The sequence below is a fragment of the Chiloscyllium punctatum genome, chromosome 45 (assembly GCF_047496795.1).
Source record: "Chiloscyllium punctatum isolate Juve2018m chromosome 45, sChiPun1.3, whole genome shotgun sequence".
Taxonomy (NCBI): Eukaryota; Metazoa; Chordata; class Chondrichthyes; order Orectolobiformes; family Hemiscylliidae; genus Chiloscyllium; species Chiloscyllium punctatum.
Genome location: NC_092783.1, coordinates 13,553,299 through 13,571,710, shown reverse-complemented (window position 1 = coordinate 13,571,710; position 18,412 = coordinate 13,553,299). Strand labels below are relative to the sequence as shown.

The 18,412-nt window shown below is 45.0% G+C and overlaps 1 protein-coding gene across 1 annotated transcript; it reads right to left on the bottom strand.

Annotated features, from left to right (window-relative positions):
• Positions 1-251: 251 nt before the first annotated feature.
• On the bottom strand, positions 252-13,983 carry taf11 (TAF11 RNA polymerase II, TATA box binding protein (TBP)-associated factor). The gene is given in 5 exon segments (XM_072563320.1): positions 252-1,417; positions 3,611-3,707; positions 5,393-5,480; positions 13,593-13,778; positions 13,780-13,983. Coding segments are annotated over 5 exon segments (687 nt in total). The 5' UTR covers positions 13,965-13,983; the 3' UTR covers positions 252-1,286.
• Between the last annotated feature and the right edge of the window lie 4,429 nt (positions 13,984-18,412).

Genomic DNA, 18,412 nt, shown 5'->3' with positions numbered 1-18,412 from the left:
ACAAAAGAATCCACCAACAAATAATCACTGAAGAGAAAATGATTAAAAGACCAATTTCTCTACATGTAATATTGGTTTAGATGAAATGATAAAACAGAAGTAAACTAGTATGATAGCCATTATGGTAATATTGTAAGCTGTACAGCATGGAAACAGACCCTTCAGTTCAACTCGTTCATGCGAACAAAAGAAAAGGAAGGGAATTAAGGAAACAAAAACAAGAAGTTTAGAAAATTGTAAAATGATCAAGTAGGGTCAGTGATTTTGTTTGACAAATTTACAAAGTTCTTTATAAAGATGTACAAGAAAGTTGGATGAAGGAATCAAACTGCCTACTTTTTGTTTCTATTTAAGTAAAACTTATCCACTTTCCCTTCTGCAACTGTGCTGTACTTCAAATTTATTCACAAGTGTTGGGTTAGTCATAACAGTATTTAAAATGCACTTCATATAAACTGATCTAAAGTAGATATTAGTAAGTATTTAATATAATTGCAGCCTGGAACAAAAAGACAAAATTCTTAATTTTTTTTTAAGAGTGTAATGCCTATCCAAGGCATTTATAATTTTATTCCACATTTATTATCCATCTTAGATGGAAATTATGAATATTATTGCACACATTATCCAGCAGATACTTAATATTCATGCTATTATTGATAATTTTGTATGAGCTTTATTATCAAGATGATTTCTTATCTGTACAAAACCTCAAACAATGAAATACTATACATGACTTATAGGAGAAACAAACACCAAACAGCTTGTTTGTTACTTCAGTACATAAATATGTAACTCAACTGATTTTATCCAAAACACTTGGCAGTTTAGTTTTTTTGTACAATCATATCCAATTTGTAGTTTTCAAACTTACAAATTTTCAGCCATCTAAATAGAGAAATTAAACAGCTGATTTTAGGATCTCGTTCCGTGGCTGTGTGTAAAGGAGTAGACACTGGCAATTGGGCATAGGTGAGAGATTAAGTGTCTGCTGCATGGGAATGTGATTCAATATACTAGATTCAATATACTAAATTCAACAGCCTGCTGAACATTTAATAGACTCCAGAAAATTGCTTACCACAAAATTTGTTCTGGTTCCTATTCAAATTTGAAAACATTGAGTAAAGTAATAATTTGAAATCTGTTTCAAGTAAGAGTACTTAAGATTGGTCAATCGAGAAGGAAAACCAGCTTCTCCCCCCCCCCCCCCAATAAGTCAAAATATTCTATGTACATTGCCATAATATGTATAGATTTGAATATTCACGAATGGTGGATTCTTGTTAATAAAATGTAACCTTCTTGTACTTTGTGTTTGGAATCTGTCCGCGTAACTTAAGTCTTCTCACTGCCTCCCGCATGTGCTTTGGCTGTAAAGGTGGAGTTTCTCCCCATTTTTCACAGACATCCAGAGCTTTTTCAAAAAGAAAGTCAAAACAATTAATTTAAACAAAACATTCTACTGTAGATCATATCCAGAATCCCAGAGGATTCATAGATGCCTAAAACCTGAATAGTTCAGCGGTCAAATTAATTCAACTGGTATTCATAATTCACTTTTTCCAACTAAGTTTTATAGATACCACTTTAACTCTATGGCACAGACGAAGCAAAATTATTTCTCATCCTTTTAGTGATATGTTTATATAACTCTCCTTCCTGCAATCTAGTCATTCTTACACCTGTACATTCAATGTCTCTCTGATAGCACTCTCACATTATTGGTTTCTACTGATTGCATTTGCTGGAAAGTTTAGGATCTATGAATCAGTACTGTAATCATAAGAGCTGATACAATGTTCCTAAGCTGCCAATTAGCACTGACATGGAAATAATTGCAGGGGTGGTGTGGTCCGACAGGAGAAAAGAGGTGAGGCTGGGAGATGGAGCTGATAGATGTTCATCTTTAGCCACACAGACTCCTCACAATTAGGCAATGTAGACCTTTGAAATGTATTTATGTCCTCAAACAATAGCCAGGGGCAAAAAAAGTGTTGCTTAGTAATATGTGGTATACAATTGGACACATAAGATACTGAAAACCTAAAGCAATAAGAAAGGCATTTTGAAAATAAGATGCTCAGCAATTGTTGTAATCCCTTCATAACTATGCTTCAAAATCCCAGCCAAGAGTGTGGTGCTGGAAAAGTACAGCTAGTCATGCAGCATCTGAGCAGGAAAAAGCGACATTTCGGGCAAAAGCCCTTCATCAAGAATGAAGTTTATAACACCAGTGCCCAGTAAGAGGCAGATTTGTGGAGACAGCCAGGAAAGGCATTTGCAAATTCATTTAATTATTCAGTTAATCACAGTTCATTTCACAAAAAAACGTTTCAGGGAATGGGTTGTAAAAATTGGCCTCCCCAGCAACACCCGACATCCTGAATGAATATTGTAAAGGAATACAGCAGTGCATTTCCTAGAAATGACCTCTCTGCACTTCGGGTTTCTGGAGCTCTTTTTCTTCTCTGCCTAGGAAGAGAAAAATCCTAGGAATTGAACACACTGTCTGAAAATGAGAAGTGCATTCATTTTCTGGCAACCAATCATTACAGCAGTTAGAATGAATATGCTACTCTCTACTTATCAAAGCAAAATACTGAGGATGCTGGAGAAACTCAGCATTTGTGAATCAGGCAAAAAAAGGTTTTCAAACCCCTTTCAGTTCTGAAGAAATAACAACTCAACTGTTGAACCTTTTCCTCCACAAATGCCATTATTCTGCAGCATTCCATTCATAAGATGATACATAATTTGGCATAAGAAGAGAAAAACACAGGTGGTTTCTAAAAATACAGCAGAGTTTGAGATACGTCTGATTTCAATTATATTTAAAGTATTTTCATGTTTCATCCTTGCACCGCTCTTTAATTAGTCAGGCATTGGGGCTATAAATACATTCAAAGGTTTACAGAAGGGAAGGTTCTTGTAATGTCACTGTCTCTGAGCCAGGACACCCAGGTTCAAATACCACTCAAAGTGTGTAATAACATGCCTGAATGGGTTGATTCAAAAACGTCAACAGAAGCAGTGAAGATCATAATGAGCTTTGTTTTACTTTTGCTAAAAGCTTTGTTCAGGAGACTAAATCTCCTCTTGAACATTCAAGTAACTGAGGTCCTGTACCATGTTATGTACTTAATAGCCGCCACAAACACGAGTATAAGCAGAGGAACAGACCACCTGACTATGGTCAGCCAGGACTTTATGTACAAATATATTTCTCCCAACAAATATCACATTTTCCTGACAGATTATACTCTGATCTTAAAACAATTGTCAAACAAACATTGGAATATGCCAAGCATAATTCAGTATTCAAGCAGGTACAGTTGGCATAATGTACTTTGGATTGGGGCTTCCAGCCTTCAATGTTTTATATCGAGGAAAAATATGGTTTTGTATGCTCTCGTCAATAATCATAGATGCATTAGTTTTGTAACAGTACAATTAATAAAGTGAAGTGAATAAGTAAATTTGACCTAATCTCATACCTGGTCTTTGAATATGGACTATCCGACATCAAACCACTGAAAAATAAATTCTGAAATTTGGCCTTGTTATGTCTGCTCTTGATCCATTTAAAACCTCTACTCTTTGAACTCACCTTCTTCCATCACTTCGCCCACAAACACTTTGGAAATACCGGACATGGCAATCACGACATTTTGAGATACTGAGCAGCCTGTGATTGACTGGATTAGCTAGAAGAGAGAACAGGCAAAATCTCAAATACTGGATTAGGAGATGTGATGTATGTCTAAGATTATCCATTATAGAGAGACATCTATTGTTGCATAGAATAGTTAATTTTGAGCACACATTTAAAAACTAATTGCTTCCAGCATGCTTTCTAAAATGCTGCAGTTACTCTTTCCAAATTGAATGCTCCTTTAACCTTATATTACAATCCACTTTCTATGGGTGAACTCTTGTTACAATAGAGGATAATACTTTATGCATATTAAATCTCACTATAAATGAATCTGGCCCTGTGCCTGTAGGGCAACAAATAATGCAACAAATATTCCATCCAAAAAATGCTAAACTCCAAACTGCTTTATTGACTTACCAATAATATACAAACAAAATGGCCAAGTATTAGTTTCAAATGAAGACAAATTGGTCTAGGCCTTTAGTTTTATAAACCTAAAAAGGAGCCACACAGTTCCCAGTAAATAATTAAATATGTTGTATAAGGAGCACCACACTCTTACTGATATCCAGCACCTGCAGTCCTCACTTTCTCCTAGCACAACTTCATGGCCTCTGAAACTGACCTGGCACATTGCAAAGAGGTACAAGATACGGATTGTCTCTCAATCTTTCTCCTCATTCTGAGGGTGGTCACACTCCACATGTTTAGCATAGTGTTAACTCAATGCACTGATATTAGCACTGGAGCGTAAAAAAAGCCCTAACCCCTAATTCCAATGGTATCCTAATACAGAATCTACTTTAAGCAAAGCCAGCTTTCTTGGTGTGTGACTGTACAACTTATGTCAGACATAGTCATGTATGTGCCAATTCATATTTCTAGTTAGTCCACACTCAATAAAATAAAGTTACCCATGTTTTTAAAAAAATTCATTGGATCAGGGTGCAGCTGGATAAACCAGCATATACTGCCTATCCCTAATCCAATCAAGAGTCAACCACATTGCTGAGAGTCTGGAGTCACATGTGGGCTGAATCAGGTCATGACAGCAGATTCTTTCCTAAAAGATATTACTGTAACAGCATTTTTTCTGATAATTGACAGTCATCATTTGACTCTTAATTCCAGATTTTTATTGAATTCAAACATTATAGTCTGCCTTGGCATAATTCAAACCTAAGTCCCCAGAACATGTATTAATAGGATAATACCACTCCGCCATCACCATCCCTGTATCTGTAAAACACAAAAGTCTGGACTGAAACTGAATCCATGTCCCACATGAAGGGGCAGAGTGCTCAGCAACGAAATACCTAGTCTATACTATGCTAATCTGTTTTGCTTCACAAAATTACTCTTCCCTCAGCCAATAAATCTGGAAAAAATTCACATCCCAGATTCTACATTGCAATCTTACTGTCCAGTCATAAAATAACCAGGACAAGATCAATAATATCCTTTGAATTAATTGGGTTAGCACAGAAAATTACCTTTGTTTTTGTTTAAATGTTTCTCTGCTGCCACACAAATTTAAGAAGGGTTCAATTAAACATTTTAAAACTGGATGTCGGAGGAAAAAAATCCAATCACTGAAATGTTTAGATAGTATTCTTCATATTCTAATTATGGGCATGTATTTGCATGGAAACTAATTCATTTGAATGGATTTTTAAAAATTAAAAATCAGTGACAGCAAATCTAACAAATGCAGACTGAAGAAGAGTAACCAACCCTTTTAATGGCAGCTTTGGGAAAGGCAGAACGACGATACATCTCATAGCGGTTTAACTGCTCCTCTGAAAAGGATGAAACCAAGATCCTGTTCAAATAAAAGAACTTTTTTAAATACATGTTGTGCTTTTCCAGCAACACACGCTCAATTGTGATCTCCAGCATCTACAGTCCTCACTTTCTCCTAAGTTTTATTTCATCCAACTGCACTATAAAATCCAAACACCTTTTGGCGAATCCAGCTTTATATATTTTCTGAATATTCTTTTAGTAAAACAATTGGTCAAAGTGAACCAAATTTAAAGGAAACATGGAACAGCCCCCTGCATACACATTTTAATACAACTGACCAATTAGTTCACAACATCCATTTGCCTTGTGGCCTTTCACTCATCGACGTTTAATATCCATTAACGGAATTAGCTACCTAATCTGGTTTGCTGTAGGAGTGAGGTTTCAAAGATTTATGTCAATCAGATGAGGTAGTAACGTTTTGCAATGCTACGGCTGTGGATCAAGCTTGTAATACAGAGAGAAGAAAATAAGTAAATATCCTGGAGCAACAGATTAAGAATAGGAACAAGAAACTTTTATTTGCACAAACCCATTTCTAAGACTTGCAATGTGCCATATGAGTTAGTGACACCAATTGAGATGTTGCAAGATTTCCAACTGTTGTTTAAACAAAAGGGAGGGTAAAAGATCCTGAAAATGTGGCACGCATGGTGTGTTAGAGTTGTCACCAGTTGGTGAAGAGAAACACTGACATTGATTCCATAGTTATTGTTCACAGTAATACTAAATATAAACTATCTGCACTACTTGTTCCCCAAATTATTTTACAGTTTGTTTAAAAACAAAGTTTACTTAAATTTATGAACTCAGAATCCCTCGTGGAAGCAGGCCATTCAACCCATCAAGTTCATTCCAACACTCTGAACAGCATCTCACCCAGACCCACGCCCCTACCCTATCCCTGTAATCCTGCGTTTCCCACGGCACATTCCTGGACATTATTGGCAATTTAGCACTGCTACACCACCTAACCCACTCATCTCTGGACTGAGGGGGGACACCGGGGCACCTGGAGGAAACCCACACAGACACAGGGAGAATATTACCCCCAGGGGAATCAAACTTGGGTGCCTTGACATAATGCAGCTCAAAAGAAATTCACATTCTTAACCACCCACCATGTAACTACGTTTTCAGCACTCAATGTAGTATGCCATATTTTTTGGATGAGATTTGCAAACTGAACTCAAGATTGTGTTGTGAAAAGCAATAAGCAAGGAGAGGACAAAATCTGAGAGCAAGCTAACTAGAAATACAAAGGAAGGTTATAAATCTGTTATCAACCAGCCATATAAGAGAGGCAGGAGTAGACAGGAGTGAGGCTGGAGAAACAGTAATGGGAAACAAAGAAATGGCAGAGGTACTGACTAAATATTTTGTATCCATTTTCATAAAGGAAGACAACAGCATACCAGGTCTTCAAGAGAGTCATGTGGGCAGATGAGGACTGGAAAATGGCTAATGTAATACAACTGTTTAAGAAGGGAGGGAGGCAGAAGTCAGGAAACTTCAGGCTGACCTCAGTTGCTGGTAAGATTTGAGTCCATTAATAAAGATGAGATTGCTGAGTACTTGGAGTGCATGACAAAATAGGACTGAGTCAGCACAGCTTGATCAAGGGTAGGTCATGCCCGACAAATCTGTTAGAACTGTTTGAGGAGGAAATAAGCAAGTTAGATAAAGGAGACCAGTGGAGATGATCGATTTGGATTTCCAGAAGGTCTTTGACAAGACGCTGCACAGGAGGTTGTTAAATAAGATAAGAGCCCGTGGTGTTAAGGGCAAGCTACTGGCATTGATAAAGGATTGGCTGACTGGCAGAAGGCAGAGAGTCGGGATAAAGGAGTCTTTTTCAGGATGGCAGCTAGTGATTAATGGAGTTCTGCAGGGATCAGTGCTGGGACTACAAATATTCCACTAAAGGATAAGGAAGGAAGGTTGTATGTCGAACCTGAAAAAACTGGGTGAGATTCTCAATGATTACTTTGTATCAGTGTTCACTGAGGAGAGGGACATGATGAATGTTGAGATTAGAGATAGAGGTTCGTTTAATCTGGATCACGTTGACATAAGGAGGGAAGATGGCTAAGGGATATTAAAGTGGACAAATCCAGGACTGAATGGGATCTATCCCAGGTTGCTGAGGGAGGCGAGAGAGGAAATAGCTGGGGCCCTGACAGATATCTTTGGAGCATCCTTAAATACAGGTGAGATGCCGGAGGACTGGAAGGTTGCTCATGTCGTCCCCCTCTACAAGAAGGATAGTAGGTTAAAAAAAATGACTGCAGATGCTGGAAACCAGATTCTGGATTAGTGGTGCTGGAAGAGCACAGCAGTTCAGGCAGCATCCGAGGAGCAGCGAAATCGACGTTTCGGGCAAAATCAGGAATAAAGGCAGAGAGCCTGAAGCGTGGAGAGATAAGCTAGAGGAGGTGGGGGTAGGGAGAAAGTAGCATGGAGTACAATAGGTGAGTGGGAGAGGGGATGAAGGTGATAGGTCAGGGAGGAGAGGGTGGTGTGGATAGGTGGAAAAGGAGATAGGCAGGTTGGACAAGTCCGGCCAAGTCATGGGGACAGGGCTGAGCTGAAAGTTTGGAACTAGGGTGAGGTGGGGGAAGGGGAAAAGAGGAAACTGTTGAAGTCCACATTGATGCCCTGGGGTTGAAGTGTTCCGAGGCAGAAGATGAGGCGTTCTTCCTCCAGGCGTCTGGTGGTGGGGGAGCGGCGGTGAAGGAGGCCCATGACCTCCATGTCCTCGGCAGAATGGGAGGGGGAGTTGAAATGTTGGGCCACGGGGTGATGTAGTTGATTGGTGCGGGTGTCCTGGAGATGTTCCCTAAAGCGCTCTGCTAGGAGGTGTCCAGTCTCCCCAATGTAGAGGAGACTGCATCAGGAGCACCTCAACACTGTCCTATCCCCCCTAGTCCAGAAACTCCCCACATATGTTCGAGACACCACCCACGCCCTCCACCTCCTCCAAGACTTCCGATTCCCTGGCTCCCAACGCCTCATCTTCACCATGGATATCCAATCCCTCTACACCTCCATCCGCCATGACCAGGCCCTCCAAGCCCTCCATTTTTTCCTCTCCAGACATCCCCAACAGTACCCTTCCACTGACACTCTCATTCGTTTGGCTGAACTGGTCCTCACCCTTAACAATTTCTCCTACGAATCCTCCCACTTCCTCCAGACCAAAGGGGTAGCCATGGGCACACGTATGGGCCCCAGCTATGCCTGTCTCTTTGTTGGCTACGTAGAACAATCTTCCGTAATTACGCCGGCACCACTCCCCACCTCTTCCTCTGCTACACTGATGACTGCATTGGCGCCACCTCGTGCTCCCGCGAGGAGGTTGAGCAATTCATCAACTTCACCAACACATTCCACCCTGACCTTAAATTTACCTGGAACATCTCTGACACCTCCCCCCCCTTCCTGGACCTCTCCATCTCCATTAATGACGACCGAATTGACACTGACATTTTTTACAAACCCACCGACTCCCACAGCTACCTGGATTACACCTCTTCCCACCCTACCTCTTGCAAAATTGCCATCCCGTATTCCCAATTCCTCCGCCTCCACCGTGTCTGCTCCCAGGACGACCAATTCCACCATAGGACACACCAGATGGCCTCCTTCTTTAGAGACCACAATTTCCCTTCCCACGTGGTTAAAGATGCCCTCCAACGCATCTCGTCCACATTCCGCACCTCTGCCCTCAGACCCCACCCCTCCAACCGTAACAAGGACAGAACGCCCCTGGTGCTCACCTTCCACCCTACCAACCTTCGCATAAACCAAGTCATCCGCCGACATTTCTGCCACCTCCAAAAAGACCCCACCACCAGGGATATATTTCCCTCCCCACCTCTTTCCGCCTTCCGCAAAGACCGTTCCCTCCGTGACTACCTGGTCAGGTCCACGCTCCCCTATAACCCACCCTCCCATCCTGGCACTTTCCCCTGCCACCGCAGGAACTGTAAAACCTGCGCCCACACCTCCTCGCTCACCTCTATCCAAGGCACTAAAGGAGCCTTCCACATCCAAAGTTTTACCTGCACATCCACTAATATCATTTATTGTATCCGTTGCTCCTGATGCAGTCTCCTCTACACTGGGGAGACTGGGCGCCTCCTAGCAGAGCGCTTTAGGGGACATCTCCGGGACACCCAAACCAATCAACCACACCGCCCCATGGCCCAACATTTCAACTCCCCCTCCCACTCTGCCGAGGACATGGAGGTCCTCGGCCTCCTTCACCGCCGCTCCCCCACCACCAGACGCCTGGAGGAAGAACGCCTCATCTTCCGCCTCGGAACACTTCAACCCCAGGGCATCAATGTGGACTTCAACAATTTCCTCATTTCCCCTTCCCCCACCTCACCCTAGTTCCAAACTTCCAGCTCAGCACTGTCCCCATGACTTGTCCAGACTTGTCCGACCTGCCTATCTCCTTTTCCACCTATCCACTCCACCCTCTCCTCCCTGACCTATCACCTTCATCCCCTCCCCCACTCACCTATTGTACTCTATGCTACTTTCTCCCCACCCCCACCCTCCTCTAGCTTATCTCTCCACGCTTCATCAGGAATAAAGGCAGAGAGCCTGAAGGGCTTTTCCCGAAATGTCGATTTCGCTGCTCCTCGGATGCTGCCTGAACTGCTGTGCTCTTCCAGCACCACTAATCCAGAAAGAAGGATAGTAGGTATATTCCAGGCAACTACAAACCAGTGAGCCTGACGTCAGTGGTGGGAGAGTTGCTGGAGAAGGTACTGAGGGATAAAATCTATTTGTATTTAGAAAAGAATGGGCTTATCAGTAATAGGCAACATGGTTCTGTGCGGGTAGATCATGCCTTACCAACTTAATAAAGTTCTTTGAAGAAGTGACCAAGTTGATAGATGAAGGAAGGGCTGTATATGTTATATACATGGACTTTAGTAAGGCGTTTGATAAGGTTCCCCATGGTAGACTAATGGAGAAAGTAAAGTCACATGGTGTGCAAGGTATTCTAGCTAGGTGGATGAAGAACTGGTTAAGCAACAGGAGACAGAGAGTAGTAGTTGAAGGGAGTTTCTTGAAATGGAGAAAGGTGATCAGTGGTGTTCCACAGGGGACAGTGCTGGGGCCACTGTTGTTTGTGTATATATAAATGATCTGGAAGAGGGCATTGTTGATCTGCAGATGTATAACATGAATAGAACAAAGAACAAAGAAAGTTTACAGCCCAGAAAATTTAGTGCAGTAAGTTTGCAGATAACACGAAGATTGGTGAAGTAGCAGAAAGCATAGGGAACTGTCAAACAATACAGGAGAATATTGATAGACTGGAGAGTTGGGCAGAGAAGTGGCAGATGGAGTTCAATCCAGGCAAATGTGAGGTGATGCATTTTCAGAAGTCTAATTCTAGAGCGAACTATACTGTAAAGAAGAGCCTCGGGAAAAGTTGATGAGCAGAGAGATCTGGGAGTTCAGGTGCACTGTACCCTGAAGGTGACTGCACAGGTGGATAGAGTGGTCAAGGCGGCAAATGGTATGTTTGCCATCATCGGACTTCATTTAGAATACTGTGTACAGTTCTGGTTGCCATATTACAAAAAGGATGTGGACACCTTGGAGAGGGTGCAAAGAAGGTTTATGAGGATATTGCCTGGTATGGAAAGTGCTAGCTATGAAGAGAGGTTGAGTAGGTTAGGATTGTTTTCATTAGATAAAAGGAGATTGAAGGGGAGATCTGATTAAGGTCTACAAAATAATGAAGAGTATAGACAGGGTGGATAGAGATGAGCTTTTTCCCCAGGGTGAGGAATTCAGTAACGAGAGGTCATGTCTTCAAGGTGAGACGTGAAAAGTTTAAGGGGGATAGATGTGGCAAGTACTTTACACAGAGGGTGGTAGGTGTCTGGAATGCGTTGCCAGCAGAGGTAGTAGGGGCAGGCACGGTAGATTCATTTAAGATGCATCTGGACAGATGCATGAATAGATGGGGAGCAGAGGGATACAGATGCTTAGGAATTGGGCAATAGGTTTAGACAATGGATTTGGATCGCTCAGGCTTGGAGGGCCAAAGGGCCTGTTTCTGGGTTGTAAACTTTCTTTGTTCTATTCATGTTATACATTAATCTGAATGAAAAAACCGAGGGCATTATTGCTAAGTTTGCAGATGACACGTAATGTTGAGGAAGCAAGGAGCCTGCAGAAGGACAGGCGAGGAGACTGGGCAATCCTGGGGATGAAAGGCTTGACTTATGAGGAGTGGTTGAGGTTCAGGGTTTGTACTCGATGGAATTTAGAAGGAGTGGGAGAAATCCCAATGAAACTTTCAGAATACTGAGAGCCCTCATGGAGTGTATGTGGAGAAGATGTTCCTGCTAGTAGGAGAGCACAGCCTCAGAGTAAGGAAGAATTTCTTCAGCCAGAAGGTGGTGAATCTGTGGGAACTCATTGCCACAGAAGGCTGAGAAGGCCAAATCACTGAATATAGTTAAGACAGAAGTAGATAGGTTCTTGATTAATAAGGGGTTCAAAGGTTATGGGGAGAAGGCAGGAGAATGGAGTGGAGAAACAGATCAGTTATGATCAAATAGTGGAGCAATCCCAATAGGCTGAATGACCTACTTCTGTTCCTATGTAGATGATCTGACCTGAAGATACTCTCTTGTTGGCATGACAAAACACCATCTGCTGGCTGGCAGTTAATATACAATCAATGTCAGTTACTGTCCTGATGCTCCAGTGATCGTCATCATTGTCAACTACATCATGTCCAACCTCTGGACACTGTCTATCAACCAGACTCAAAGGAAAATCCTAAGATTGTTTCCTATTGTTCAAGTAGAACAAATAATATTTTGTAGTGCCAACATTCCTTCTGTTTCATATATTGCCCACTCTTCCAAGAATGCAGTTTCCAAATGTGACATGGTCAGATAATGTCATTAAGCTCCCACAAACAAATAAGACCTCAAATAGTGAGGGCCCTTGTTTAAAGGAGAATGCAAATACACTGGAGGTTGCTCAGAGAATGTTTACTAGGTTGATGATAGGGAGGAGTGTCTTTTTTAAAAAAAATTGAACAGGCTGGGTATGTTTTCACTCAGCTTTAGGGGCAATTTAGATTAAGTTTATAAAATCTTGAATGGTCTTCACAGCTTGACACGGGAAGGATATCCACTCCATTGTTTAAGACACTTAGTTGATCTTTTAGAGCACAGATGAGAATATTTTTTCTAAGGTTGAGAGACTTTGGAACTCTCTAGCTAGGAAGGAGGTGGAAATTAAGTATCATTGAGTGGAGGTGGACAGATTCTTGTTAGGCAAGGTAATCAAAGATTATCAGGGGCAGATAGGGATGTGAAATTCAAACAGATCAGCTGTCATCTTGTTGAATGGCAGAATAAAGACCAGAACGGCCCATTTCAGCTCCTTCTGTATGTTTGTATCAATCTTGCTTTTAAATTGGATGAGATGATCAATATTGAATTATTGATGAAAAGGTCAAGATCAATAAAGCAGTGCAGTATCCATCAAATCCCACGACACTAATACCAAAACTGGTAACTTGGAACCCAAGTTACTATTTTATGATCATTTGATCAGCACAGCTTGAGCAGAATCATCTGCTGTTTGATTTGCCAGATAATCTGATCCCTCACCCTCGCCAACTTCAGTGCTAAAAGCTTTTTAATGTTTTGGCACATTTGTTTTTTGAGACCAGATGATCTGTACCAGAATGTACTGAAGGAATAAAGCAGGTCAGCAACGTTTATAGATGGAAAACAAAATAAATGTTCCAAGTTCATTGACCCTTTGTCCGAACTGAAGGCAGCTGAGGAAGGGTGGAATTTAATCTGTTTAGAGGGTGGAGTTGGGGGAGAGAGTACAGTACATGGAGATGGAGCTGAGAGTGGGGGGAGTTGGGGGAGTGGGAGAGGTGGGAGAGGTGGGGGGGGGGGGAAGGGATAGGCAGAGAGGTTGATAAGCTCACAAAGAGTTAATTGTTAGGTGGATTGCTAATGAGAAGTGTAAATGTTTGAAAATTGGGTGGGATGCATTGGAAGCCGACAGGACAGGAAGGGAACAAGGGGGACAGTGGGCTGTTCCTCGGGCCCGCACTCACTGCATCTTCTGGATTTCGTCCTCGTCCACCTTCTGCTTCTTGTCCTTTTTGTCTCTGGCGGGCTCCACCCGCAGTTTTTTGGCCTGATGGACGGCGTCTCCTTCCTCATCGTCCTCCTCTTCCTCGGCACCACCTTCCCGAGGCGCCGCCGGCTTCTTGTCCGCCTGGGCCTGGGCCTGGGGCCTGTCCGCCGCCGCCGGCCTCCGCCTCCTCTCCCTCTTCCTTCACCGCCGCCGGCTCCGCGCCGCTGGGCCCCGGCTGCTCGGCCGTACTGTCCGGCGGGCTGACCTCACCCTCCGCCGCTTCTCCGGCCTTGGGCGGCTCGGCCGGTGCCGCCGCCACTTTCACCTTCGGCTCTTGCTCCAGATCCATGGCGCCGGCCTCGCGGGGAAGGCGGGAGGGGGAGGGGGAGGAGGGGAGGGGGGAGGAGGAGCCCGCGGGGGGAGAGGGGGGGGGGGGGGGGAGAGGGGGGGGGGGGGGAGAGGGGGGGGGGGGGGAGGGGGAGCCCGCGGGGGGAGGGGGAGGGGGGGAGGGGAGGGGGAGCCCGCGGGGGGAGGGGGAGGGGGGGGGGGGGGAGGGGGAGCCCGCGGGGGGAGAGGGGGAGGGGGGAGCCCCGCGGGGGGAGGGGGGGGAGGGAGGGAGCCCGCGGGGGGAGGGGAGCCGGGGGGGAGGGGGAGCCCGCGGGGGGGGGGGGAGGAGGGGGAGGGGGAGGGGGAGCCCGCGGGGGGGGAGCCCGCGGGGGGGGGGGGGGGGAGGGGGAGCCCGCGGGGGGGGAGCCCGCGGGGGGAGGGGGAGGGGAGCCCGGGGGGAGGGGAGCCCGCGGGGAGGGGGAGCCCGCGGGGGGGGGGGGAGAGGGAGGGGGGGGGGAGGGGGAGCCCGCGGGGGGAGAGGGAGGGGGAGCCCGCGGGGGGGGGGGGAGGGGGAGCCCGCGGGGGGAGAGGGAGGGGGAGCCCGGGGGGGGGGGGGAGGGGGAGCCTGCGGGGGGAGGGGGGGGGAAGGGGGAGCCCGCGGGGGAGGGGGAGGGGGAGCCCGCGGGGGGAGGGGGGAGGGGGGGCCCGCGGGGGGAGGGGGGAGGGGGGAGGGGGGGGGGGGAAAGGGGGAGCCCGCGGGGGGGAGGGGGAGCCCGCGGACGGGTCGCCGCTGAGGCACAAATCGCGAATTCAAAACCGCGCCTGGTCTCTGCCCGCCCTTTACAAATAAAACCTGTGACCCCCCCCAGGGCCGGAGCTGACCAGGCCATTCAGCCCGATTCCATCCCCCGCTCCAGCTCCTTCCTCTGGCTCCAATGTTAACAGTTTTACGGCTCCTCCTGTCAGTGAACTCTGAGAGAGAACTCCTGCAACCTCATTCCCCCCTGTTTAAGATTGAGGCTCAGGAGTTAGACCATAAGACATAGGAGTGGAAGTAAGGCTATTCGGCCCATCGAGTCCACTCCGCCATTCAATCATGGCTGATGCGCATTTCAGCTCCACTTGCCAGCGTTCTCCCCGTAGCCCTTAATTCCTCTAGACAACAAGAACCTATCAATCTCGGCCTTGAAGACATTTAGCGTCCCGGCTTCCACTGCACTCCGTGGCAATGAATTCCACAGGCCCACCACTCTCTGGCTGAAGAAATGTCTCCGCATTTCCGTTCTGAAATGACCCCCTCTAATTCTAAGGCTGTGTCCACGGGTCCTAGTCTCCTCGCCTAACAGAAACAATTTTCTAGCATCCACCTTTTCAAAGCCATGTATTATTTTGTACGTCTCTATTAGATCTCCCCTTAATCTTCTAAACTCCAACGAATACAACCCCAGTATCCTCAGCCATTCCTCATATGCTAGACCTGTCATTCCAGGGATCATCCGTGTGAATCTCCGCTGGACACGTTCCAGTGCCAGTATGTCCTTCCTGAGGTGTGGGGACCAAAACTGGACACAGTACTCCAAATGGGGCCTAACCAGAGCTTTATAAAGTCTTAGTAGTACATCTCTGCTTTTATATTCCAACCCTCTTGAGATAAGAGACAACATTGCATTCGCTTTCTTAATCACAGACTCAACCTGCATGTTTACCTTTAGAGAATCCTCGACTAGCACTCCCAGATCCCTTTGTGCTTTGGCTTTATTAAGTTAGCACTGCTCCCTCTCAGTGCCAGGCACCCGGGTTCGATTCCTGCCTCCGGCCAACTGTGTGTGAAGTTTGCAGATTCTCCCTTCATAGACATGGGTTTGTTCCCACAATCCAAAGATGGGTAGGTTGTGTGAATTGGCCATGCTAAATTACCCATAGTTTTCAGGGATGTATAGGTTAGGGGAATGGGTCTGGATTGGATAGTCTTCAGAGGGTCAGTGTGGACTTGTTGGGCCAAATGGCCTGTTTCCACACTAGGGATTCTATGAACACACATTGTTTGGACTGAAATAAAGTAAAATATTGTATGCTACAAATAGCTGGACGTGATGAACATCAAGCTGGTTTTGCGTTTTTATTTCAAAGTTTGCAGTAAATTGCTTGACCTAATATACTTTGTGATCGATAATGTCATGTTTCTGCCGTTTGGAGGGTTTCAAAGATTCATGGGGCAGTATTTATGGACATTACACCCTGGTGTTGAGGTATATCTCCATTTCTGCTCTAGATAAAAATCAAAATTCAAATGGATTTCTTCATAGTTCTTAACCATGCAGGGTTATTGTGGTTCAATGCTGTTAATTCACATCTCCGCCTCCTCAGAATTCATCAGACCATTAAGACCGGTGAAGGAAGGTCTATTGCTCTGTGGGTTTTGTTGTTCTGAAGCCTCAGGTCAAGTGGAAAATTTGTGCACATCGAGTCTTGCTAACGACGGAAGGAGACTGTATCTTCACGATTTTTTTCAAAAAGGAACTCTTTGCGGGTAGTAAAACATAGAACTACGCTCAAAGCTGTGGCGCTTATTTTGTTTAATTACTTTTTATGTACGATAAAGTTTTGTGTTTGTGGCTCTTTCAGTGATATGGTGTGTGCTCGGATTTCTTCTGAGAAATGTTCAGTCCCTGTTGGAATCGTGAAGCAAGAGTAAAAGCAACTCTTACAAATATATTCCTGAAAACAAAATGTAACATTGTGATCAGGGTTGAAAACAGAGATCGCTTCTAGAGGAGAGGAGGAAAAAGAGAGGTTGACCCAGGGCTGGTAGCTGGATGATGAATGTGACTGAAACAATCCAAACAAGCCATTGTGGCTGTCACAAGACAGATAAGTGTGACAGAGCACGACAGCAGATCTCCTGATAGCAGTAGCTCCAACAGAAAGCAAGGCACTATAATTATAAACAGGTTTGATAACCACTTTAACATGAAAATTGTGTCATTTTAAAAATTCAGATTCAGGAATTAATTTGAACTTTAGGAGGGGTGGATCGGAAAACTTTGCTGTTCAAGAGAAGAAGGAAACATGGATCACAGGTTACAAAGCCCAAATAGTCTACACGAACGCCTCACCCGCCCTTTCACGATGAATCTTTGTTATATTTTAGCCGCGCGGTTGTTTCGAGGTTGGCGATTTGCAGAGAGCATACAATCATTTTGTTGAAGAATTTCATCTGTGAGGCACAGGTCCGAAGGCAGAGATATTTAGATTTTTGTGAGGAAATGGAGTCAAAGATTTTCAGGGCTAGGTGGGAATGTGGATCAGCCACCATTTTATTGAATGGCGGAGCAGGTTCAAGGGGCCGAATGGCTGACCTACCCTCCGACTTTGTGTGACAGAAACAATGGTGGGCACCACTTTCGCTTGCATTTTGAGAGCCAGCATTAAAAGGTAAATTTCATACGCAAGCAGCAGCCACATGGGATTCATGCAATCATAGGGTGCAAGCAGGTAAGATGTGCCCAAACTCACCATCAGGTGAATAATTTGAAGCTCTAGGCTGTGTGTGAAAGAACCCCCTGGAAAAGCAGGCGGTCTCTGCTGGGAGTAAGAGAAAGTGAGGACTGCGGATGAGTGGTGCTGGAAAAGCACAGCGGGCCAGGCAGCATCCGAGGAGCAGGAGAGTCAACGTTTTGAGCATAAGTCCTTCATCAGGAGTGGGGAGAAGGGAGCTGAGAGATAAATAGGTAGGGTGGGGCTGGGACAAAGGTAGCTGGGAAAGAAATAGCATGCAGGTGGGAGGTAATTGTAATAGGTCAGTGGGGAGGATGGCGCAAATGGGTGTGAAGGAAGATGGACAGGTAGGACAGGTCAAAAAGGTGAAAAAATGAGGACTGCAGATGCTCGAGATCAGAGTCAAGATTAGAGTGGTGCTGGAAATGCACAGCAGGTCAGGCAGCATCCGAGGAGCAGGAAAACGACATTTCAGGTAAAAGCCCTTCATCAGGAATGATGATTCTCATTGCTGTTGAAGGGCTTTTGCCCGAAATGTCGATTTTCTTGCTCCTCTGATGCTGCCTGAACTGCTGTGCATTTCCAGCATCACTCTAATCAGGACAGGTCAAAAGGCCGGTGCCGAGTTGGAGGGTTGGATCTGGGATGAGGTGGGGAAGGGGAGATTTGGAAACTAATTAAGTTGACATTGATGCCATGGGGGCAAGTTGACGTAGGTCAAGTATAAGCTTAAAGCATGGCAGGATAGCTCAGCTAAATGGAATACGTGAACTGTGTGACATGGAGAGTTGTGGACCCTTCTCATGACCTGGACAAGTCTATCTACAGGAAATATCACAGGCTGCACAAGCTTGACTTTGGCTTTCACAGTTCCAAACAGGAGATCGGGACACTCTGGTGCATCGGCTACATGAGGCAGAAAAATTGATAGATAGAATATTCAGAAGGGTGCTCACACCACAAGTTAGGCTA